General features: G+C 46.4%; 2 protein-coding genes across 2 annotated transcripts; one reads left to right on the top strand and one right to left on the bottom strand.

Moving 5' to 3' along the window:
- Window positions 1–8,722: 8,722 nt before the first annotated feature.
- Window positions 8,723–9,544, top strand: EI90DRAFT_2811353 (uncharacterized protein; the record flags this gene model as incomplete). The annotated part of the gene is made up of 2 exons (XM_039053538.1): window positions 8,723–8,972; window positions 9,231–9,544. Coding segments are annotated over 2 exons (564 nt in total), but the record flags the coding sequence as incomplete, so codon positions are not given.
- A 12,280-nt stretch (window positions 9,545–21,824) lies between these two features.
- On the bottom strand, window positions 21,825–23,815 carry EI90DRAFT_3001315 (S-adenosyl-L-methionine-dependent methyltransferase). Its single transcript, XM_039056329.1, has 7 exons — window positions 23,501–23,815; window positions 23,352–23,446; window positions 23,038–23,305; window positions 22,896–22,981; window positions 22,626–22,841; window positions 22,377–22,568; window positions 21,825–22,325 (listed from the first exon to the last, which is right to left on the bottom strand). The coding sequence occupies exons 1-7, from the start codon at window positions 23,631–23,633 to the stop codon at window positions 22,257–22,259; spliced, it is 1,059 nt and encodes a 352-aa protein (XP_038910730.1). The 5' UTR covers window positions 23,634–23,815; the 3' UTR covers window positions 21,825–22,256.
- Between the last annotated feature and the right edge of the window lie 1,631 nt (window positions 23,816–25,446).

The raw sequence follows: 25,446 nt of genomic DNA, 5'->3' as shown, positions 1-25,446 counted from the left end.
CACACCCTTCGAGACTTCTAGTGTCAGGCGTCTCACCCGGGCCTCCTCTACCCTGGACGTTGAAGGAGAGAACGAAGGAAGGTCAGTTGGGAGGTTCAAACGAGACCACCACCAAGCTGTTCCCTGGTTCTTTAGTTAGGATGGGGAAGTGTACTAGTGTTATTTATTGTAAATAAAGTACCAATCCGAGTGTTTTGGCTAATTCTATTTTTATGGGTTAGTTTTAAAGTTCCTGGGAATTGACTTACAGATAAACCGAGCCCTGCGGAGCTGTTTCTTTATTGAAATTTATTAATTTGTCTAGGTGTAATTCTGTGTAGCGTTGTTTAATTTGGATTTAAACTTGAATTTAATCTTCTACTTGGTGAAGTTTCAAAGATTCTATTCAGTTAATGAATTTGGATGGTGTCTGGAGTGTCCCTTGAGTTCGTTTTATTTTTGTTTTTATTTTATCGCTTGTTTTAACAGTAGCAAAATAACTGTTTTGTGTTTACACTTTGAAATCTGGAGTGTTAACCAGCTCTCCTGTTGAAATATCTACTTAATATTTCTCTCCTTAATTGCTGCCTTTTACTACAGTGGCAATCTTAACTGTATATCACTTTTTCACACTGGAGTGACAACCAGAAATGCTTGAGAAAAATAATACTCTATTTTCTTACTTCTCTAAGGGGGGTGAAAAGTCGCAGAAAGGGTCTCCCTTTTATACTCCTTGGGTCGCCTTCCTTTTTCATGCTCTACCTTCTATTTACAGGATTTATTTACAGTGTATTTTTCTCAAACTGAATAAAAAGTGAAATTTTCATGCTATAGTTCTACTGCGCTTTTGCTGCGCTGAACTGCGGTTCTACTGCGGTCAGGCTGTGCCTAGAATTCTTATTGTCCTCCCTCGCCTAAGCTATTTTAATGGTTAATTAGAACTTGGCTGCGCTGCATTTGCCGCAGTTACCTATTTCAAATTCTATATATATACCATTAAATTTGCTATGACTTGATGACTCTGAATTCAAACTTCGCATTACTATGCGTACGGCTGTGCTGAGACCTTCAGCTGATTTATTCCATTTTTATTTAGTGACATTTAGTTAAAATGAGACTGAAATGGTAAATGAGTGAATTATTCAGGTTTGAAACTGAAAGAAAAAGTTGCTAGTGGTCAAGAATTACTCAAACGAATGTGTTATAGCTCTCCACCTCATTAGAATATCGTTCCCTAAAATTCCCGCCATGGTCCGTCGTAGTTTAGTGGTTTTCGTGAATTTTGTTCATATTCTCTGATTTCCTTTTGTATTATCGCATCCTAATCCTCCATATGTATCGTTTGTTGATATAGTAGGTTGTCCTTGAAGATATCATATTTTTATCTATTTTATTTAGGACTCTGGACCTCTTGAAGCTGTTTTCCCGCGCATTTTCAGGTTTCTAACTTCATGTCCTTCTATCTCATTCATTTCTGGATGTTTCCTCACGTTCTTAGTATCATAAATTTTCATTTATTCCCACCTTTCCAATGGTACTAATATTGTGTCCTATTTCCTGGTATTCGTTGAGTTAGCAAAGATTCGCGTGCACATTCGGTAATCACGTGCGTCGTTCGTATGCGGGAGCCGTTTTCGTTTATTTGTTCGGGATTTATGATATGCGCGGGTGTTTATTTCTTTCATATGGGCTTCTGTGATTTATTTCAGATTTTTCCCTCATGTTCTAAGGTTGTTTTGCACTTTCCGTGCTTTGTTTTGACCGGGCTCTTCCTTATTTGGACGGAAATTGGTCTTCGCAATCTGCCGAAGTGCGGATCTCGGTTCCGACGGCCGGTTCCCTGCGCATCGCCACCCTCACGTGTCATTACACATGATGCGGATTCCTATATTCCCGTCATGGGTATAACTTCACAACGGCTGGACCGTTTGGGCTGAGAATTTGCATAGCTATAGTTTCCTATTTTTCATAATTTCCGTGTAAATTTCGTTGTATGTTTTAATTATGGATCCTACGCAATCATCGTCTTGTCCCTGAGCTCGGACTTTTGATGTCGCTATTCCCGTTATTGGATTTCTCATTAACGCATGATCCTTTTATTATGGAAATTTGGGAGGATTAAGAGTAGATCCCTTCCTTTCTAATGGGCTATCAAGCTTGTCTCGGTCGTTACTAGTTAATCTTCACGCTTGCTTTTTAGACATTGTCCTCGTTTTGCAGGAGTTTTAGTCATATCTCCGTCGTTTATGGGTAGTTTCCCCTGTAATTACTCTCATTGGTTCCGTTTGGGTGACATCTACATTTCCTATTATAAACACGACTTTGACTTTTGCATTAGTTCCTGAGGAATCTTTGTTCCGTGGTACTTCCATCCTTGCTACGTGTGCGGACGTGGGAAAGTAGTTTCCGTGGAGGTTCTCTGATTATTTTTATAGTCAAATCTTGGTCGATTGTCCTAATTCTTGGTTTAATATTTGCTATAAATTCCCCGAGAATTCCGTCTCGTTGATGGTAAGCTTGAAGTATTTTTGTTATTTTTCTTTCTTTCGATTTATCGTGTATAGTCATAATAATTCGTAAAAATTCGTAAAATTCGTTAAAATTCAGGTCCTTCTATGTTCTCATATCTACTTGTCGTATGAGGTTTTGTGATTTATCTGGCATATTTCCATAATGGGTTTCCATAGTGTGGCCGTTATTTCTCCTACAACGTGTCCCTGACAATCACCTCCAGAGTCCTACCCTATCTCCATCCACTCCGATACTCACCTTGGACCGAACATCACTCCTCTCGCCACCCTCCTCCTCTTACTCCTCACGACACCTCCACCCTTCCGTCACTTTCCTACCCTACTTCTGTCCGCTCCAATACTCACCTTCAGACCTGACACCTTTCCTCTCCTCCACTCCTCTCCCCATTCCTCTCTCCTCTCTCCTTCCTCTGACCCTCTCCTGCCAACCCTCCGGCAAGTTATGACCTTCCGCTGCTGTCCCGTACCCTGTACTCAGACACCGCTTGTACCTTTGCTCCGAGATTCCATCATAGTTCCGACCTTGGACTGACTCTACCTCAGCTTAAGTCCATTGCATTGGTGACCTCATACTACATAAACACCATTGCCAATATTCCTCGGACTTTCAACCCCACCTCTGTAACCTCTGTAACCTCTGAGCTCCATGGATCATACTCAGCACTTTCGCCGTTTGTAATGTATCTTTCGCGTTTTCCCCTCATCCTTATTTGGACTGCTGCTTCTCTCCATTCTAGCCAGTTAGTCATCATCCCCACTTCACCTCACCCTCCTGTCCCTCTGGGCTTTGCCCTCCCTATCTCCTTTCAGATGTACCACAGGTTCTGACCTATGACCTTCGGTACCGCTCCACTTCCACCTGTCAGAGACCAGATTGAGACGAGGGATTTGTCTCCATGGCGGAGGGCTTCGGCCTCAGCAACTCAAGCCAGGAGCACTGTGCCAAGTTACACGTCCATGCCCTAATTTACTTACTGGCAATGAGAACTAAAGGGGGGATCAACTCTAGTCCATTTTATCACTGAGGTGTAACCTATGTACAAGTTAAGTATATATAGTTACAGCGAGAGCAGGCCTGTGAATGGCGGGGCCGAGCGGAGCAGAGCTAACAGAGTTAAACATTAGCTGACTGAATATTACTGACAAGTCAGGTTACAGGGTTAGCGGAATGGCAGGCGATAACCCAGAAATGGAAAGGAGGGATAGACCCAAAGGTGGGCTTGCAGGGCAAGCAAGTGAATTGCCCAGCGGAGGCGGGAGTGTGCTAGCGGACATCAGAGCTGTCCGGAAGCCTTCGGGGCTCTGTACTTAGGGAGGTGTAGGTAATATATTGAAAAGAGGGGGTGGTGACCATCAAGGGGAGCGGAGGTGATTGTGGAATATGGGAGCTCTGAGGTTAGTGAAGGAGTGGAGGTGGTCCGGAAGGATCGGAGGCAGTGGAAGTCGATGGCCATGGATGGATATGACACTAAATGTCACTGAATAAAAATAGAATAAATCAGCTGAAAGACACAGTGCAGCCATACATGCAGTAATTGTCATATCCATACAATCCCAACCTCCGCTCTACCTCCGCTCTGGGCTCCCGGAACTCTGAAACCGACTCCGGAGCCCTACTTCCCTTCTGTCACCTTCTCCTTGCCAACTCCCAAGAGGTTATCCCACCTCCGGCTCCGACACCACCTTTGGTCCGACTCTGGAACATTCCAGGTCCGACCTCAACCTCGACACCTCCCAGATGAGCACGCAACACCTATGCTCCCGACTCCGGACCTCCGCTCCGGAATCCCGGTTGCGTCTCCATCTCCAGAACCTCCGCTTATACCCATTGTATTGGTTAGCTCATTCCATTTAATTATGTTTGCCAATATCCCGGAGTTTAACTTCCAAGTTCAGACTTTCCGGACTTACCTCGGACCTTGCAACTATTGCATTGTCCTATTCAATTCCGCTATTCTCCCTCATTCCTATTTGGGCTGCTGCTTCCTTTCTATTCAGTCAGCCGGCCATTCCCCACTCCCTTCCTCCTTCCTTCCTCCTTGGGCCTTGGCCCTTCACTCCTCCTTTGGGAAACACCATTGAGTCAAACCCTTGACCCTCGGTGTTGTTCCTCCTTCCAGCTCCCTTTGTCTGCTTTCGGAGTACCCTTGCTCCTTTTGATTCCGGACCCCTCCTTATATACAATGTACATAGTAACTTGTAACCTCAGTCCAAAATCGACTTGAATTCCCCCAAGAGACTTCCCCTCTGCTAGATCTGAAATTAGGGACCCCTAGGACAACCAGCAATGGCACAGCGCTCCACATGAGTTGCTGAGGCCAAGGTCCTTCCACGCTAAGTCTCCGATTCCACTCCGGAGTTGTCCAAATCCACCCATTCTAACAGTAATGCATAGTCTGAATTCAGAATGACCAAGTCATAGTGAACTTAATGGTAAACAAGAAGAATTTGAAATAAAAAACTGCAACAAATGCATTAAAATAGTTTAGGCAAGGAAGGACAATAAGAGTTCTAGGTGCAGTCTGACCACAGCAGGGCTGCAGTTCAGCACAGCTGAGCGCAGTAGAACTATAGCGTGAAAAATTCATTTTTTATTCAGTTTGAGGAAAATACACTGTAAATAAATCCTGTAAATATGAGGTAGAGCATGAAAAAGGAAGGCAACCCAAGGAGTATAAAAGGGAGACCCTTTCTGTGACTTTACACCCCCTGTAGAGAAGTAAGATTCTCAAGCATTTCTGGTTATCACTCCAGTGTGAAAAAGTGAAATACAGTTAAGATTGCCACTGTAGTAAAAGGCAGCAATCAGGGAGAGAAATATTAAGTAAATATTTCAACAGGAGAGCTGGTTAACACTCCAGATTTCAAAGTGTAAACAACAACAGTTATTTTGCTATTGTCAAAACAAGCAATAAAAATATGACAAAATAAGACAAGGCCAAGGGACACTTCAGACACAATCTAAACCCATTGATGGAGTATAATCTTTGAAAATTCACCAAGTAGAAGATTTACTTCAGGTTAAAATTCCAAATTTAATGATCCTATGCAGAATTATAACTAGATAAATTGAGAAATTACACTAAGGGAACAGCTCCGCAGGGCTTTGTTCATCTGTAAGTCATTTCTCAGAGATTTTAGACTAACCCATAAAATAGAATTAGCCAAAACACTCGGATTGGTACTATATTTACAACAAATCTACTAGTACACTTCCCCATCCAAACTAAAGAACCAGGGAACAGCTTGGTGGTGGTCTCATTAGAACCTCCCAACTGACCATCCTTGTCATATCCATCTACGGCCATCGTCCTCCACTACCTCCAATCCTTCTGGACTACCTCTGCTCCTTCATCACTAACCTCAGAGCCCCCATATTCTGCAATCACCTCTGACTCCCTCGATGGTCACCACCCCCTCAAATCAATATATTACCTATGCCTCCCTAAGTACAGAACCCCGAAGGCCTCCAGACAGCTCCAACGTCCGCTAGTGCACTCCCACCCCTGCGGCAATTCACTTGCTTGCCCTGCAAGTCTACCTTTGGGCCTATCCCTCCTTTCTGTTTCTGGGTTATAGCCCATCATTCTGCTAACCCCATAACCCGACTCATCGGTAATATTCAGTCAGCTAACATTTAACCCCATTAGCTCCACTCTGCTTGGTCCTGCCATTCACAGGCCTGCCCTTGCTGTAACTATATATACATAACTTGTAGATAGGTTACACCCTAGTGATAAAATCGACTAGAGTTAATCCCCCTTTAGTTCTCGCTGCCAGTAAGTAAATTAGGGCACAGACGTGTAACTAGGCACAGCACTCCTGGTCTGAGTTGAGGCCAAAGCCCTCTGCCATGGAGACATTTCCTTTGTCTCACACCCGGTCTCTAACAGTCCTTCATTCTCTCCTTCAACGGTCCCTTTTTTTTTCAAAAATTCTTTCAGCACATGTCTCGATTCTGATGGTCCGGAATCTCCACAGTGTTGGTGCTGGCAGCTGAGGACATGGTGGCTGAGGACGTTTTGGTACCTCCAAACATGCATTTTCATTTGTTTGGTCAAGTTGCTGTGCTTCCATTGTTGCCTCCCTCTGCCATGGACACTGCCCCAAGGTAAGCAATGTTTTCAATCAGCCAGTGGGTATGATTGCTGGAGTCACATTTCCATTTGGCTGGTACATTCACATTTGTTCCTGGATGGGGAACATGGAAGTTGTTGAAATGTCAGTTGCAATCATCAAAATGCAGTCAGACTTGCATTTTTTCCTGATTCCACAGTGCCCATATGAGCTGAAGTTATGGCCCCACAGCTGAATCTAAGCATGCACCTTGGCACTATAAGTACTCACGTTCAAACCAAATTCTCAACTGGAACTGTTAGCTATGGTTGTTACTTGGCCCATGAAGTGGGCAGTAGCAAGTCAGGCATTGGAGGGCTGCATGTCTTCCATCGGAATGCCCACATTTTTTACCATTGAAGTGTCCAAAATCATGACTGGACCATCTACTACATCTGGACCTTCATTGATGATGAGCAAGGAACTGGACACATAAGTCATGGAGTCCTCTTGAGCGTTATCTTTCATTGTTGATTGCACATAGACAGACATCATGATCTCCTGAATGTTCTGGCCTGTCAGGGCATACACCCTGACCTAGCCCACACCCGGCTGTTGCACTTCCCACATGTGCCCTGTGCCGGATGCTCCATGTGGCTGGATGCCCCAGGCCCCGGGCCTCAGGTCTCATGTGACTTCCAGATATCTCCAGAAGTTTTCGATATATTGTGGCCACTGTGGGAAGATGAGACGTTAACTTCCTCCTCATCTTCTTACCCACAGTAGGTTGTGCCCTGGATAGGGCTGGTTACACCTGAGACTGTGGACCATAGGGGAGGGTCATGGGGACCTGGGAGTCGTCCCCTGACATGGCCCCAACAGGCCTGTCAGGGACTCATCTGGGGTTGAGGAGGCCTGGGTGTAGTGCCCAGTGCTGAGAACCTGGCAGGGTGTGGATCGGGCATGCGTACTGACAGGCCCAATGTGGGACAGTAGTCCCTGCCACTTAGACTGAAGTGGAAAGATGTTATTATTATTAAAAGGGGAATGCTATACTACTTACCTGAAGTGGAAAGATGAGAAGAAGGCTACTTCTTCAGTTCCCACTTCAGGTATGTTTATATATACATGCAGCTTGGGTCACATGACAAATGCCATGTCACCCTCACACACAGCCATAACCACCTGGGTGTCTCCATGGGAGATCCTGAGGGCATCTGGTGCAAGCATGTGTGCTGGGCACAGCGGGAAGTCACCCAGGTGCCTGGGCTGGGTGTGTCATGGGCATGCTGCGGGTGGGTCAATGGTACATTGATACAAAGGAAGGTCATCCATGTAAAATAAAGAGAAAATAAAGAGGAAGTAAAATAGGAAGAAAGTGAGGAGACAGAGATGAGGAGAGGGAAAGGAAAAGGGGGAGGAGGGGTGGATAGCAGGGTACTGGGTCAGGTGGGGCTGGGTGGAGCTGGGTCAGGCAGGTGTGCCCTGACAGGGGCACAAAGTCACAGAAAGGGTCTCCTTTTATACTCCTTAGGTTGCCTTCCTTTTTCACACTCTACCTTGTATTTACAGGATTTATTTACAGTGTATTTTCCTCAAACTGAATAAAAAATGAATTTTTCACAGTATAGTTCTACTGCGCTCAGCTGCACTGAACTGCAGCCCTGCTACAGTCAGACTGCACCTAGAATTCTCATTGTCCTTCCTTGCCTAAGCTATTTTAATGTTTAATTAGAACTTGACTGCACCGCATTTGTCACAGTTTTGATTTCAAATTCTACTTGTTTACCATTAAGTTTGCTATGACTCAGTCATTCTGAATTCAGACTGCACATTACTGCATGTATGGCTGTGCTATGACTTTCAGCTGATTTATCCTATTTTTATCCAGTGACATTTAGTAGAAATGTGATTTGAAATGTTAAACGAAATGTAATTAAGAATTGAACAAATGAATGTGTTAGAGTTCTCCACTTTATTGCTATATTTTTCCCTATTTTTCCCACCATGGTCTGTCATAGTTTTGTGGTTTTTTGTAGTTTTTTGTCCATTTCCCCTGGTTCCCATTCATATTCTTGCATCCCCTTCACACCATAATTCTCCCTGAACTTGGGATTGCCTTGGATAAGCCACTCTGCCATAAGACTGCATGACGATGGCTTATTAAACTCGGATACCAGATATCTTTGCTGAAGAAGGGGGTTTATATGGATGGGCATGAGCAGGACGATGTGGTCAAATACCGGAACGAGGTATTTTTGCCAGGGATGAAAGAACTCGAACCATGCATGACTTACAATGGAAGTTCCTTGGAGTGCAAGGAGCCAGTGCTGAAGGAGGGAGAGAGATGCATCATTCCCATCTGGCATGATGAGAGCTGTTTTCACACGAACAAGTTCAGGAGGAGTGTGTGGTGAGCACGGATCCAAATCTCATTAGGATGAGCTCTAATCCACACTATAGGCTGAAAGAGGGGCAGTCTATCTTGCAGAAAAAGGGCCATTGTAAGGAAGGGATCCCAGTTACATTATTCCTTTATTATTTCTTGTTGTACCTCCTGTATTTACTTATGTATTGCCCGGAGTTGAGTGAAGGGTCTTCACTCTTCTCCTCATCATGTCGAAATACTAAGTTCTATACAACCTAGCTTTCGACTGTCTTGAGAACTGAAGAGGCACCAAGGTCGGCACCTACACCGGCCTTACAGCCATGGATGCTTGATTCATGTGTTGGATTTCATTAATGAGGAGACTGGTTGGCTTGTTATTCACAATGAGGATGGAAGCATCTCCGAAGGGAATGATGCCTGGAAGATAATTTATCCAGGGACTAACGGTGACCCATGGTGGGACACTAAGCAACTTCTGGAGCAAATTTGCACACAAGCCATCCCAGTCTTTGAACGTGCCCACCCAAATTGTCAAGCACTATTCATTTTCAATCAGTCTTCTGCCCATGCATCCCTTGGCCCCAAAGCTTCAAATGCCTTTGACATGAATCGGTCAAATGGTGGGAAGCAGTGCAAGCAACACAATACAGTAATCCCCAATGATTACACTATTCTGGGTGTCACAGCAACCCCAGTCAATGGTCACCAACCTAGGTGAACCCAAAGGGCTTGAGACAGTTTTGACTGAGAGATGGTTCAATACACATGGCAAGAAGGCAAAGTGCAAGCCACTCTATCCATTTGAGAACAGGGATTGCTGCCTTGCCCATATTCTCAGCCACCAATCAGATTTCACAAATCAGGTCTCAATGCTGGAGGAGTTGATCACCAGGGTGGGTCATCTTTGCATTTTCCTTCCAAAATTTCACTGTGAATTGAATCCAATAGAAATGGTATGTTTGTAATTTTATATCATCAAAATAAGTATTACTGAGTCTGGCGCTTGCACAGTATTGGGGTTATGTGGGGGTCAGCAAATGAAGGGAGATGTCTGAGGTAATATTGTAACCACATGATACAAAAAAAATGGCTGTCATCCTCATGCAAAAACAATTCCTCCTGACAATACAACCATGTTTCAAGTATTGCCATAATTATTACTTAATAATGTGTCAGGGCACACCCGCCTGACCCGGCTCCACCCGGCCCAACCTGACCCGGTACCCCGCTGTCCACCCTTCCTTACCTCCTCCCCCTTTCCCTTCCTCCCTCCTCATTCTTCCCTCCTCACTTTCTCCCTATCTTACTTCTTCTTTATTCTCTCTTTATTCTACATGGACGACTTTCTTTGTATCAATGTACCATTGACCCATCTGCAGCACACCCACCATGTACCCAGACCGGGCACCTCAGGCGACTTCCCGCTGTGCCCAGTACGCGCTGAAGGAGCGGAGCTGGATCACCTTATGTAACCAGTTTCCTACGTCCAATAACGATATTAGAGTTTGTGCTGATTTGCGTACTGACCGTGTTTTGGTTGCCAAATATATAATTGTTCACTGTCTAAACAACAATAAACACCCCCCAACGATCTCACCTGACGTATAGATCGTCTATGGATAAAATTCTATATTGACTTTACTATGATTTCTAGTCAATATTACACCTAGATATACCACTTTTCAGTAGGACGTGATTTTCCTGATAATTTACTGAAGGAAAACTACTAATAAAATAATTCTGCAATAAATGTTACTCAATACAGGAGTGACCAAACTGCTCTTTCTATTGCTTAGAGTGCATGCTAGTTATCTAGCAGGTTCAGGATCGCTCACTTTTCTCCTGTGGTGTGATAACCAAGTATTGCTGAGAGATTATTCAATTAAGAAGTCCCTCCACCAAATTCTCACTAATTCTCACTATGACACTTTTGTTCAGCTGTGTCTAACTGACCCTAACTCACGCTTAGAGTGATGTGTTAGTTTTATATTAGCTAACAACTAATATTTGCTTTTATCTTTTGGAGCGAACAAACCAACCACTGGTGAGGAGAATTAAACTTTTATTTCTACCTGAGGTTTGAGAGGGGGCAGAAGCAGCGGCCTTTTATGCTTTTCAGAGGCCTCTCTACTCCCACACCTCGCACTAGTTACATGTGCTACATTTGTATTATAGATAGTTCTAGAATGATATAGGGGCTTGGGCTGTGTAAGCTTAATAATGGACTTAGGACATGACTCAGCAATAAGTAATTCATTTCTTTGTCTTTTGGGCCGATCTTAGCGGGATCTTGTAGCGCTGGAGCTATGCTCTACACCGCCTTAATTACGAACGGTTATCTTTAGAAATGACTCGGCTATAAAGGAACTTTCTAGACTGTTCTCTAATTGACCCCTTTTTGTGAAGCTGCATCATTACTAATGTTCTAGAGCCTTCCCAATTAATTAACTGATCCGCGGACTTCTGAATCACTTCATGCTTATGATCCGAAATCCAGATCATCAATCATTCCTTTGTTCCGATTTATTTGAGCTTAAAATCAAAAAGTTTTGATGAATCATGGGAAAATATACAAGATCCGGTTTTTTAGCATTTTCTCCTCTTCTGATGCGATCAAAAACTGTCCGCCCGCGCCGGGGAATACTCTATCATATGGTATTCGGTCCGCCAGACTTCCGGGCGCCAATATATTTCCCTTGAGTCACATTACTTTTTGTAAGAATTAGCAAATAAATATATATGAATTATAAGGTGTTTCACCGTTTGAGCAATATCTCCGTCAGTTTTGAAGCTTTTAGAATGAAACAAAACCGTGGATAAAGTTAAGAAACAGTCCTTTCAGATGGTAAAAAGATTACAGTCAAAAGTTTACTGGTTCCCGAGATATTCACATTTCTTTCCCAATGTTCCTTCTTATTCTGCCGTCTATGTGCTATTTTCTTGTTGTAGGGATATATTCTTTGAATATTACACCTATGCCAGGTTCTAGGCATGATTGTAGTAGATTAAATCTCATGCTACATGGGTGTAGATAATTTATAATGATCTTCTAATGTCTGTCCAGTCTCATAAAGATCATGAGATCTGTTAAACGTCTGAACTTGTCACCTGTTCGTTGACTATTCTGATAGATCATTGTTTTATTCTTTGAATATTATTTCTCCTACAGCGCACCTGCACCGGATGCCCTCAGGATCTCCCACAGAGATACCCAGGTGGTCACGGCTGTGTGCGAGGGTGATGTGGCACCCGTCATGTGATCTAAGCCGCATGTATATAAACGAACCTGAAGTGGGAACCAAAGAAGTAGCCTTCTTCTCAACTTTCCACTTCAGGTAAGTAGTACAATATCCCTCCTTTAATGATAATAACAACTTTCCACTTCAGTCTAAGTGGCCAGGGACCACTGTCCCGCATCAGGCCTGTCAGTATGCATGCCCGATCTGCCCCCTGCCAGGCTCTCAGCCCCGGACACCACACCCGGGCCCCCTCGACCCCGGACAAGTCCCTGACAGCAGAAGAAGGCTTCAACCTCATCTCCCCTGCCATGGTGACAGAAGAACAGTACGATGACCTCCTAGCCCGGTTCCAGGAACTGCAGGCTATTGTGGAGAACCAAGTCCTTAACCATCCCCCACCTGCTCCTGCATCTGCACCCACGCCCACCCCTGCACCCGCTCCCGCACCCGCCCCCAGACCCAAGCCACCTAAGGTCGCCCCCCCCACACCCTTCGCGGGAGCCAGCGAGGATCTGACCATTTCAAAGCTGAATGTGGAATCTACTTCCACATCCGCGCGTCCGAGTTCCCCACCGCCCTCTCCCAGATTCTCTTTGTGTTGTCCTACATGAAGGGAGGACCGGCAGGAGCATGGGCAACGCAATGCACGATCTCGCTGCTGATGGCAGGGTCCCCAGCACTCACCATGGACGAGTTCAACACGGAACTCAATGACATGTTCCAGGACCCAAATCGGGAAGCCACCGCCTGGCAGAAGCTGGCGGCCCTCCGACAGGGAAGCGACTCCATGGACAAGGTCATCCAGGAGTTCGAGATATTAGGGCCTGCCTCAAGACTGGGTGATGTAGGGCTGGTTGACCGCTTCGAGCAAGCGATCAATGCCCGGCTCCACAAGAGCATTTACCATCTCCACCCTATGCCCACCACCTGGGCTGAATGGAAACGCGAGGCCACCCTCCTTGACAACCAGTGGCGACGTTTCCAAGCCACCCAGCCACGAGCACCCCCACCTAGACCCCCCACTCCCACCAACCAGGCCCCCTCCAGCCACCACCCCCCCCTACGCTGAAGGAGAGAACGAAGGAAGGTCAGTTGGGAGGTTCAAACAAGACCACCACCAAGCTGTTCCCTGGTTCTTTAGTTAGGATGGGGAAGTGTACTAGTGTTATTTATTGTAAATATAGTACCAATCCGAGTGTTTTGGCTAATTCTATTTTTATGGGTTAGTTTTAAAGTTCCTGGGAATTGACTTACAGATAAACCGAGCCCTGCGGAGCTGTTTCTTTATTGAAATTTCTTAATTTGTCTAGGTGTAATTCTGTGTAGCGTTGTTTTAATTTGGATTTAATCTTCTACTTGGTGAAGTTTCAAAGATTCTAATCAGTTAATGGATTTGGATTGTGTCTGGAGTGTCCCTTGAGTTTGTTTTATGTTTGTCTTATTTTATTGCTTGTTTTAACAGTAGCAAAATAACTGTTTTGTGTTTACACTTTGAAATCTGGAGTGTTAACCAGCTCTCCTGTTGAAATATCTACTTAATATTTCTCTCCTTTATTGCTGCCTTTTACTACAGTGGCAATCTTAACTGTATATCACTTTTTCGCACTGGAGTGACAACCAGAAATGCTTGAGAAAAATAATACTCTATTTTCTTACTTCTCTAAGGGGGGCAAAAAGTCGCAGAAAGGGTCTCCCTTTTATACTCCTTGGGTCGCCTTCCTTTTTCACGCTCTACCTTCTATTTACAGGATTTATTTACAGTGTATTTTTCTCAAACTGAATAAAAATGAAATTTTCATGCTATAGTTCTACTGCGCTTTTGCTGCGCTGAACTGCGGTTCTACTGCGGTCAGACTGCGCCTAGAATTCTTATTGTCCTCCCTTGCCTAAGCTATTTTAATGGTTAATTGGAACTTGGCTGCGCTGCATTTGCCGCAGTTACCTATTTCAAATTCCCTATATATACCATTAAATTTGCTATGACTCGATGATTCTGAATTCAAACTTCGCATTACTATGCATACGGCTGTGCTGAGACCTTCAGCTGATTTATTCCATTTTTATTTAGTGACATTTAGTTAAAATGAGACTGAAATGGTAAATGAGTGAATTATTCAGGTTTAAAACTGAAAGAAAAAGTTGCTAGTAATCAAGAATTACTCAAACGAATGTGTTATAGCTCTCCTCCTCATTAGAATATCGTTCCCTAAAATTCCCGCCATGGTCCGTCGTAGTTTAGTGGTTTTCGTGAATTTCGTTCATATTCCCTGATTCCCCTTTGTATTATCACATCCTAATCCTCCATATGTATTGTTCGTTGTTATAGTAGGTCGTCCTTGAAGATTTCATATTTTTATGTATTTTATTTAGGACTCTGGACCTCTTGAAGCTGTTTTCCCGCGCGTTTTCGGGTTTCTGACTTCATGTCCCTATATCTCATTCATTTCTGGATGTTTTCTCACGTTCTTGGTATCATAAATTTTCATTTATTCCCACCTTTCCAATGGTACCAAGGTTGTGTCCTATTTCCTGGTATTCGTTGAGTTAGCAAAAGTTCGCACGCACATTCGGTAATCACGTGCATCATTCCCATAGTCGTTCGTATGCGGGCACCGTTTCCATTTAATTGTTCGGGATTTATGATATGCGTGGGTGTTTATTTCTTTCATATGGGCTTCTGTGATTTATTTCAGATTTTTCCCTCATGATTTAAGGTTGTTTTGCACTTTCCGTGCTTTGTTTTGACCGGGCTCTTCCTTATTTGGACGGAAATTGGTCTTCGCGATCTGCCGAAGTGCGGATCTCGGTTCCGACAGCCGGTTCCCTGCGCATCGCCACCCTCACGTGTCATTACACATGATGCGGATTTCTATATTCCCGTCATGGGTATAACTTCACAACGGCTGGACTGTTTGGGCTGAAAATTTGCATAACTATAGTTCCCCATTTTTAATAATTTCCGTGTAAATTTCGTTGTATGTTTTAATTATGGATCCTATGCAAACATCGTCTTTTCCCTAAGCTCGGACTTTTGATGCCACTATTCCCGTTATTGGATATCTCATTAACGCATGATCCTTTTATTATGAAAATTTGGGAGGATTAAGATTGGATCCCTTCCTTTCTAATGGGCTATCAAGCTTGTCTCGGTCGTTACTGGTTAATCTTCGCGCTTCCCTTTTAGGCATTGTCCTCGTTTTGCAGGAGTTTTAGTCATATCTCCATCGTTTATAGGTAGTTTCCCCTGTAATTACTCTCATTGGTTCCGTTTGGAGGACATCTACATTTCCTATTGTAAACACGACTCTGACTTTTGCATTAGTTCCTGAGGAATCTTCGTTCCGTGGTACTTCCATCCTTGGCTATGTGTTCGGACGTGGGAAAGTAGTTTCCATGGAGGTTCTCTGATTATTTTTATAGTCAAATCTTGGTCGATTGTCCTAATTCTTGGTTTATTATTTGCTATAAATTCCCCTGAGAATTCCGTCTCGTTGATAGTAAGCTTGAAGTATTTTTGCTATTTTTCTTTCTTTCGATTTATCGTGTATAGTCATAATAATTCGTAAAAATTCAGGTCCTTCTATTTTCTCATATCTACTTGTCGTATGAGGTTTTTGTGATTTATCTGGCATATTTCCATAATGGGTTTCCATAGTGTGGCCGTTATTTCTCCTACAACGCGCAGCCCACACCCACCACCTCATGACCTGTGCCCACACCCGCACCCCCAACCCCCGCAACTCGTCCCACATCGGGAACAGGTCCACAACCAATGGACCTCGACCGATCGAGGACTGACCAAAGATGGAAGGGGTTGTGTTACAATTGCAACGCCCCGGGCCATGTCACATGAGAGTGCCCACACCCCAAGGTCCACCGAGTCCGATGCCTGCATCCGGAAGACCTACGAGCTTTGATGGAAGGGCTGAAGAGGCAGTTGGGTGAGGGACCAGAGGCAGAAGAGGGAGAGACAGGGCCAGACCCCCAGGAAGAGGATTTTCAGGAAGGCGACCAGTGAGGGATGCGCCCTGGCCACCTGTAGAAGATAACCCGTGTAAATACCGCAACGTGCGCGAGTCAACACCACTGCAGAAATTCCATTGAGTTATCGCAAAGAAAAAGAGGAAAAGTGCATCCTCTACCCACAGAAGTGAGAGATGCCCAGAGCTAACACCCGAAGTAGCAGTGTCTCCACCCGCCATTTATGTCCTTTCCAAACAATCCCCCAGATCACTCAACCTCACAGTGACGTTGACTGCCCTGACCTCTCTTGCCCCCATATCAGTGTCAGCCCTCCTGGATTCAGGAGCCACCGGGAACTTCGTGAGCCCTGAGTTTGTCCGGAAGCACAGGCTCGAGACGACCCCGCTCTCACAGCCCATACCCATCTGCAACGTCAATGGCACCCCAAACGAGAACAGGGCCATAACTGAAGAACTGGAGGCCCTCCTGATGTTCAGATGACATACAGAATGGGCCCGCTTTGCAGTTGCAAACCTGGGATGCCAATCCCTCATCATAGGGCACTGCTGCATCACAACCCAGAGGTGGACTGGGCACGACAGAAGGTCGTCATGTCCTGCTGCCCATCCTCCTGCAGGGGGCTGTGAGTGGGAGACGACCAAGACCTCACGGTAGAGCCCGGGGATGGGATCTATGCTGCGATCATCCCCCCGGGGTGGGGACACGACCTGAGAGCGACCACAACGCCATCTCAGCGGATGGCCCAGGAGGCCCATGACCCAGGGGCAGAGCCCGTGCCGTTCGAGACATTGGTACCAGAGCACTACCAGGACTTCCGGGACGTGTTCTCTAAGGAAGCCTTTGATCAGCTACCCCCCCGAAAGCCCTGGGACCACACCATAGACCTGGTGCCAGACGCGAAGCTACCCAGAGGAAAGACCTTCCCTCTCTTGCAACCCAAGCAGAAAGAACTGGATGAGTTCTTACAGGAGAACCTGCAGAACGGGCATATACGCCCGTCCAAATCCCCGATGGGGGCGCCAGTCTTCTTTGTCAAGAAGAAGGACAGGTCGTTGCGCTTAGTCCAAGACTATCGGAAACTTAACGAGATCACGGTCAAGAACTCGTACCCGCTCCCCCTCATCTCAGATGTTCTCGCCCACCTTCGCAACGCCAAGTACTTTTCGGCCCTGGACCTACGTTGGGGGTTCAACAATGTCCGGATCAAAGATGGGGATGAGTGGAAGGCAGTGTTCGCGACCAACTGGGGGTTATTCGAACCCATGGTGATGTTTTTCGGCCTGTGCAACTCCCCTGCGACCTTCCAGACCATGATGAACGACATCCTTCGGGATTTCATCGACCAGGAAGTCGTCATTTGCTACATGGACGACATCCTCATTTTCACCACGACCCTAGAGGAACATCGGAGGGTAGTACGAGAGGTCCTGGAGACGCTGCGAAGGAGGAAGCTCTTCCTGAAGCCCGAGAAATGTAAATTCAAGCAGACGTGGATCGAGTACTTGGGCCTCGTCATCTCTGAGGGCAACGTGGCGATGGATCCTGTGAAAGTCCGTGGAGTTCTTGACTGGCCGGTCCTGACCAAAGTGAAGGAGGTGCAGTCCTTCCTAGGGTTCATGAACTTCTATCGCCGGTTCATCAAGGACTTCTCAGAGAAAGCATGCCCCCTCCATAAGCTGACCCGGAAAACTCAAGCCTGGAATTGGGGCCTGGATGAGGATGGTGCCTTCCTAGCCCTTAAAGAAGCCGTCACCACTGCACCCGTCCTCTCCTTCCCTTCAGACTCTGGCTGCTTCAAGCTCAAATGCGACGCTTCGAACTTCGCAACCGGTGCAGTCCTCTCCCAGCTCCAGTCGGATGGGGAGTTCCACCCAGTAGCGTTCATGTCCAAAAGTTTCACGGACATAGAACGCAACTAGGAAGTGTACAACAAGGAAATGCTGGCGATCGTCCGAGCCCTCGAAGAGTGGCAGCACTTCCTAGAGGGCGCTGAAGAGAAGGTTGAGATCTACACCGATCACTGCAACCTGAGCTATTTCCGGACGGCCCAGAGGCTGAATCAATGCCAAGCTAGATGGACCCTCTTCCTCTCCCACTTCCACTTCACCCTCGTCCACCATCCTGGGAAGCTCATGGGGAAGCTGGACACACTCTCCCGTCATGCTGACCACCTGAAGGAGAGAGACAACAACGAGGGGCTAACTCTTCTCCAACCCGCCTGGTTCGAAGCCCATGCGACAGAGGCAGTTTCGGTGGAAGGTGAAGAGGCGGGTATTCTGGGAAGGATACGTGAGGCAAAGGACCATGACGAGAAGGTAGTGAAGGCCATGCGAGAGCTGGGAGAAGGGACATTAAGGTCGGATGAATGGGAGAAGCAGGGTGACCTGATCCTGTACCGGGGAAGGGTGTATGTCCCAAAAGACCCCCAACTCCACCATGATCTGGTACGGCTACACCACGACTCACGGGCGACAGGGCACCCAGGGTGATGGAAAACCCTGGAACTCATCTCCCATGACTACTGGTGGCCCCGGATGGCTGAGTATGTCGGGCGATACATACGCAGATGTGACACCTGCAATCGCGTCAAGTCCTTCCCCTCACGAAAGGTTGGGAAGCTTACCCCAAATAAGATCCCCACCCATCATTGGCAGGTCATCTCAGTGGACATGATAGGGGAGCTCCCAGAGTCCATGCCATCCTGGTCGTAGTGGACCGGCTGTCCAAACGCATCCATGCAGTCCCCACCGTGACGACTGTGGATTCAGAGGGTATCGCACAACTCTTCTTGGAGCATGTCTGGAGACACCACGGGCTCCCTGAGAAAATCCTCAGCGATAGGGGGAGCACCTTTGTCTCCCACTTCTCGAAGGAGCTCGCAGACCTCCTAGGTGTCAAGCTGACCCCTTCAACACCCTGCCACCCCCAGACGGATGGGCAGACGGAACAGGTCAACCAAGAGATTGAGGCCTACCTCCGGGTGTTCGTCAACCACCACCAAGACGACTGGGCGGACTGGCTCCTGATAGCAGAATTTTCCTACAACAACCGCGTTCACTCCTCCACTCACCGAACCCCCTTTGAACTCGACACCGGCCAACATCCTAGGATGGGGACAGAACCCACACGCACATCCGAGGTGGAAGCTGCTGATGCATTCTCATCAAGGATGATGAAAATGCAAGAGGAGGCAAAGGCAGCCCTAGAGCATGCAGCGGACGAGATGGCACGATATTATGACTGGGACCGGAACCCGGCCCCTAAGTATCGAGAGGGCGACCAAGTCTGGCTCAATGCCCACAACTATACGACCGATCATCTGACTAAAAAAACTGGACCACAAGTGGCTTGGCCCCTTTAGGATCACTCAAGTCATCTCCCCAGCCACCGTTAAGCTCCAGCTCACCGCCCGACAGAAGGGAATCCACCCAGTCGTGTCCATGACGAATGTCAGGCCACACCTCCTGGACGGTATCGCAGAAAGACCCGCTGACCCACGCCCAGGCCCGGAACTAGTAGGAGAAGAAGAGTATGAGGTCGAGAAGATATTGAACTCTAAGTGGCTATGCCAGAAACTTTGGTATCTGGTAAAGTTCACTGGCTGGCCGAACTCTGAAAACCAATGGCTCCAGTGGGACCACCTAGCCCATGCCCCCGACCGGATTGAAGAATTTCACAGGATGCACCCCCAAGCCCCAGGGAGAGAAAGGGAGAACCACCTGGCCGCTTCGAGGCAAAGCGGCTTAAGGGGGGGTGATGTCAGGGCACACCCGCCTGACCCAGCTCCACCCAGCCCAACCTGACCCGGTACCCTGCTGTCCACCCTTCCTTACCTCCTCCCCCTTTCCCTTCCTCCCTCCTCATTCTTCCCTCCTCACTTTCTCCCTATCTTACTTCTTCTTTATTCTCTCTTTATTCTACATGGACGACTTTCTTTGTATCAATGTACCATTGACCCATCTGCAGCGTGCCCACCATGTACCCGGACCAGGCACCTCAGGCGACTTCCCGCTGTGCCCAGTACGCGCGCCTGCACCAGATGCCCTCGGGACCTCCCACGGAGATACCCGGGTGGTCACGGCTGTGTGCGAGGATGACGTGGCACCTGTCATGTGATCTAAGCCGCATGTATATAAACGAACCTGAGGTGGGAACCAAAGAAGTAGCCTTCTTCTCAACTTTCCACTTCAGTCTAAGTGGCCAGGGACCACTGTCCCGCATTGGGCCTGTCAGTACGCACACCTGATCCACCCCCCGCCAGGCTCTCAGCCCCGGACGCTACACCCGGGCCCCCTCGACCCCGGATGAGTCCCTGACATAATGATATTGAGATACCACATAGGATGTGAGCCCATTTTGAAGCGGTTTTATGGATGATTATGGAATATCACAAAATGTGCGGGATCTTCTTGAGCTTTTCTCATGCACCAGGAAGAATTTCGGAAATCCACTAGGCCGAAACCTGCATTCGTACCTATAGAGCAATCTCGCAAAGTTTGAGCCCAATCAGAAAAGAGGGAAGGTACATTCTGTGACTCGGAAGCCACAATGGATGTAGTAGGCCCAAGCTCCATATAATATACAGTTGTACCAAGGTAATAACTGAGCAAAGAGTCAGTCCAATGCTATTTTAGCATTCCATTGAAGTTTGATGGGTTCATATGTAGTTATCATTGAGTTCAATATGTTAAAATGCGATTTTATGTATGGTGAATAACTTTTGATTGAGGAAGAGTTTCCAAAATCCGGTAGGCCAAAATATAAATAGACGATACATCTACAATCATGCCAAAAATCAAGCAAAAAGAAGAGGATTGAAAGTACATTTGGGGTGCATCTTTCCAAAATGTCGGGATAGGTGCAAAAAGGAATCATGTACCAGGGTTTACCGACATTGCCTGGCCCAACCTGGGATCTCTTGGCATCTAACCTTCAGTCTTATTGGCTTATTAATTTGGGGGCAGACACCCACACCCACTTCCTAGTCTCCCAAATGCCAAGGGATAGAACTTCTTGGACATATTCCAGGGAAAAGATCACCTCCCCCCAAACCCGACAATTTACTAGAGCTCGAGCTCATATGACTGGCCATGCTGAACAACAGTCAGCAAGGGGGACCCATAGATACAAGAATTTATGGCGATGCGGAATGACAGTGTTTAGCCCAACCACGGTTTCATAAATAAAAAATCCATCTAATTACTCACCTCCACATGTAGATAACTTCCGACCTTCACATCATTGTCATTTACACAAATTCTAGATAGTTTGCAACCTAAAGATGATGTGCTTTGAGTGCACGGCCAGAATCGAGACGCATTTTGCTTATGTAAGTGTCACAAGGTCGCAACGTTGGTTGCCGACCCCCAGGTTATGCAAAGTATCGCTACCGTGAGATTTGGAAGTCGAGTTTCTCAGCTGCAAAGGAAGCTGTGATACAGTGTTTGGATGCGTGCCCATCAGATACAATCCAAAGATTCATTGGTCGGGCTTGGCGGTTTATGGATGCATACCGGAAGGGGTTGACTGGGAAAGCAGCGGCATGGGCTGTGAAGAAGCAGAAAAGCCACTGTACAGTATCTGAGAGCACTATGGCAGCTATGGACAAAGTTCAAGGTTGATTTGGATCAAATGCTGGCATATATTCCACTCTAGATGTTACATTTCAATGCTCAAAATTATCAAATTATCTTAAAAATTTCGGTCCAAAATTTTGCGGGTGCTAGAAAAAATAGGGAAAAACCCAGAAATTGCATTTTTGAGCAGATCCCATCAAAAGGGGTCTGATTTCGACCAAATAATGCTTAACGGTCCGGAGAACCCCGCTATAGAAATTTTCTTGTCTTTGCGTGGGCCCAACTGTACTGGGATTGGATGCAACGGACATCGACTGTGGAGACAAGCAGCAGAATATTACAAGTCATAGAGGCTGAAGTCCCACCTAATGTTCAAGTCATTCAAAGGACTAAAACTGCTTGCTTAGCTGAGTGACATAACATGTACCCAAATAAAAAAAAATTGTCTGTCAAACACAACCAGGATGACCACGAGCGACAAGAGTCCATCAAGAAGTGAGATTTAATTAAATACATGATTCAGGTTGGCCTTTGGCTTTCTGGAAACAAAAAGAGCCATGGGAGTAAAGAGCTGATGGGACTATTAGCAGTCGAACAGAAAGACGACACAACAGAATCGAACCTTCATCTGGCCTCCCCTCACAAGACCGGTTAACGCTTGTTTTAGATTTTCACAAACTTCGAAAGTCCCCTGAGGAACCAGGCGTAATTTTTCCAAGAGCCATAAGCCATTATGCGTGATAAATTGTCCAAGCGTCGACGTCCGAAATACCATTATGTAGTCCCACGCTGTCTGGGCTTTGCGAAGATCACCCTAGCCCACAATGCAAAAGTCAGCGGTAATGAAAGGAACGAGCAGGGACATACAAACCTCCAGGACGTAATACCAGGGGACTTCATCTGGCCGTTCCGCAAGATCCTCATCGAGCTCAATCTCGAACCCAACCGTCTTCAACGCCTCGCGAGCCTGAGCGTAAGAACGCATTTCAGCGATGCCATCACCAACTTCAATTTCATGTGCTATAGCCTTATGCTCAGGAATTGATGGATCCCAAGCATCAGTCATCACCCATTCGTATACGCCGAACTAAAATAAATAATAATGACGAAATGGCACCCTTCAGGCGGAAACGTAACTTACGACACCACCCGGCTTCAACACCTTATAGATCTCGTCATAAATACCCTCAAAGGTTGGTGCATGCACGGTGGCCTCAATAGCGTACACTGAACATGAAAAGGAAGGTTAATTGTTCAGTTCCACAACTATAACGCCGACGCACCAGCATCAAAACTATTGGGTCCAAACATTTCTGAAAGTTTCATGAAGTCCCCTTGGATGAACTCGACCTGTTCTGAGAGCCCGGCGGCGGCTGTGTACTTCTTTGCACGGCTTATCTGAAAAGCATTGTTGTTCACACCCACAATACGAACATCCGAGAACCGTGCGATCTCTCGGGCGGGTCCGCCAACGCCACACCCCACGTCGAGGACGCGCATCCCAGACTTTAGGCCCATTTGAGCAGCTAAATAGTGCTCATGCCTTGCAACCTGTTTTGTTGAGAAGCTGGAGCGAAACGAAAAAAGGTAAACTGACTGATTGGTGAAATGATTCGCCTCTGTAAAATCGAGAGAAGTGGAAAGACCGTCCCCAGGCGTACTCATATAACAAAGTCGCGCCATCATAGTAACCTATCAGATTCGAGCGTTAGTTTGAATGTGCGAGGGTTGCATAAAAACATAGACCATTGACTACGTCTGTATAACTGTGCAACCGGTTCTCCTTATGCGTCTCGCTGTCTTTCTCCGAAGTCTCAAAAAATCCGGTATAGTTCGCCATGCGCTCGTGAACGCGCCCATCACCATTCTCCTGAGACATTATTTAGCGACCTGTAAAAATCTTGGGTCAGCACACGAAGTCCAAATGAAAAAATTGAAAATGGGATAATGGGAGGTAGAATAAAATCATGTTTCATTGAGTCCACCATTATGCATGCGTATTTTCCGCACCAGGTTGGAAGGGAACCAAAAATATGCACTGACCGTTGAGGACGTGGTAGGGAACGATGAGGGGAGGACAGGATACTTGAAAAAAGAACGCCTTTTATATAAGGTGGTACGACGGGAACTAAAATGCATCCGTGAGAACCTTCACCCCACGTGACCTTTTGTCGTCATTACCCTGCACACAGAGTCACTAACCACTCCCGATATTACGCAATTGGCGACGCTGAAAATTTGTCATCATCTTCCCTTTCGGGTTGCTTACATGCTTTCTTTTACGTCATCTCGCCTGTCCCTTCTCTCTTTTATTTTCCGCTCCCCATTTGTCCTCCTGTTCCAGAACTTCACTTCGACTTTAAACCCAACTATGCGAAATACACAGTCCGATGGAAACAGTCTCCACTGAAGTTGGCTTACTCCACAACGTTCAACAATTGCCAAGGACTCACTCTTGATCAAGTAGTGATTGATTGTAGAGAGGATGTCTTCTCACATGGGCAGCTGTACACTGTGCTAAGCTGTGTGCGACATAGGTCTCATGCGATGCTGTTCTTGCCCGAGTCAAAGCTGGACGATGCGAATGTAGTATACAGAAGACTTTTGGGTTAACGTTAACCTGGCTTGCTACGTTACTTGAATGAATGGACGGCAATTGTTGTATGTACTTTGTTTCAATGAATGTAAACTTCTGTACAGGTTAGCCCAAGACAAATGTAGCGGGGCTTTGCTGCCAGTCATTGGCAGCAGTCCTCTCATGCCGAGAGGTTTCTGATGGTCTATCTGACCATCTATCTATAATTTTATTGGCTCCTTAGCCCAAGGAGCCGCTGCTGTTTCTGGAAGCACCCTGCGCTTCCTTCCTTCTTTCCTTTTCCCTATGGAAAGCCAATCTGCTTTCCTCTCAGTCCGCGAGGCTGGAGATGGTCTAGGTGACCATCTCTCCACCGGTTTTGCACCGGTATTATAACTCTTTGAGCTCAGCTGAGAGCTGAGCTCAGGAAGCGCCCTGCGCTTTGTCGCATCCAGGGTTTTTTCAGATTTCAAGCCCTTACTCTTTTTTCCACTCATTCCGAGAGGTTTCAGATGGTCTGTGCGACCATCTCTCCACTGGTTTTACGCCGGTATTAAGACTCTTTGAGCTCAGCTGAGAGCTGAGCTCTGGAAGCGCCTGCGCTTTGCCATATTCTGGGTACATCGAGGATATGGCCCTTACTTCTTTCCCTTTCATTCCAGAAGGCTAGATACGGTCCCAGTGACTGTATTCCTACCCGTTTTCTTAGCTTATGCTGAGAGCTGACTCTCAGAAGCGCCCTGCGCTTCCTCCTGTTTATGGGCCTCTTGACTCTGAGGCTCAACCGGTTCCTCTTATTCTGTGAGGTTATAGGTGGTCTATGTGGTCACATCTTTACCAAGTTTATTATGGCTCAGCTTTCCACGGTATCGTTTCAGTTTAATCAGTACCATCGTATCTGAAGGCTGCCATGTATGGCCTTCACTCGCTGCCGTGGCATCCGTTTTTTTTTTAGATTTTCTTGAATGTCTTTCCCTGTATCGTGTTGTTGCAAGAAAGATGATCAAATTCCATTGATGCTTGCAATATAACAACATAGTTATTTGATGAGAACGGAATAAGTGGGCAGTGCAGAGTCCTGCAAAGCGCGAAGCGCAAGCACTCTAGTTGGTCGGAA

This window comes from Cantharellus anzutake (genome assembly GCF_015039405.1).
Source record: "Cantharellus anzutake strain C23 chromosome Unknown EI90scaffold_75, whole genome shotgun sequence".
Taxonomy (NCBI): Eukaryota; Fungi; Basidiomycota; class Agaricomycetes; order Cantharellales; family Hydnaceae; genus Cantharellus; species Cantharellus anzutake.
The sequence above is the reverse complement of the archived record's forward strand: the minus strand, read 5'-3'. Positions and strand labels throughout refer to the sequence as shown.

Excerpts from the sequence above, each read along its gene's own strand:
- EI90DRAFT_3001315 (XM_039056329.1), bottom strand. The coding sequence starts at position 23,633 with ATGTCTCAGGAGAATGGTGATGGGCGCGTTCACGAGCGCATGGCGAAC. Across the intron at positions 22,982-23,037 it reads ACCCAATAGTTTTGATGCTG|TGTACGCTATTGAGGCCACC; the intron begins GTGCGTCGGCGT and ends TTTCATGTTCAG. Across the intron at positions 22,842-22,895 it reads TGTTGAAGCCGGGTGGTGTC|TTCGGCGTATACGAATGGGT; the intron begins GTAAGTTACGTT and ends TATTTATTTTAG.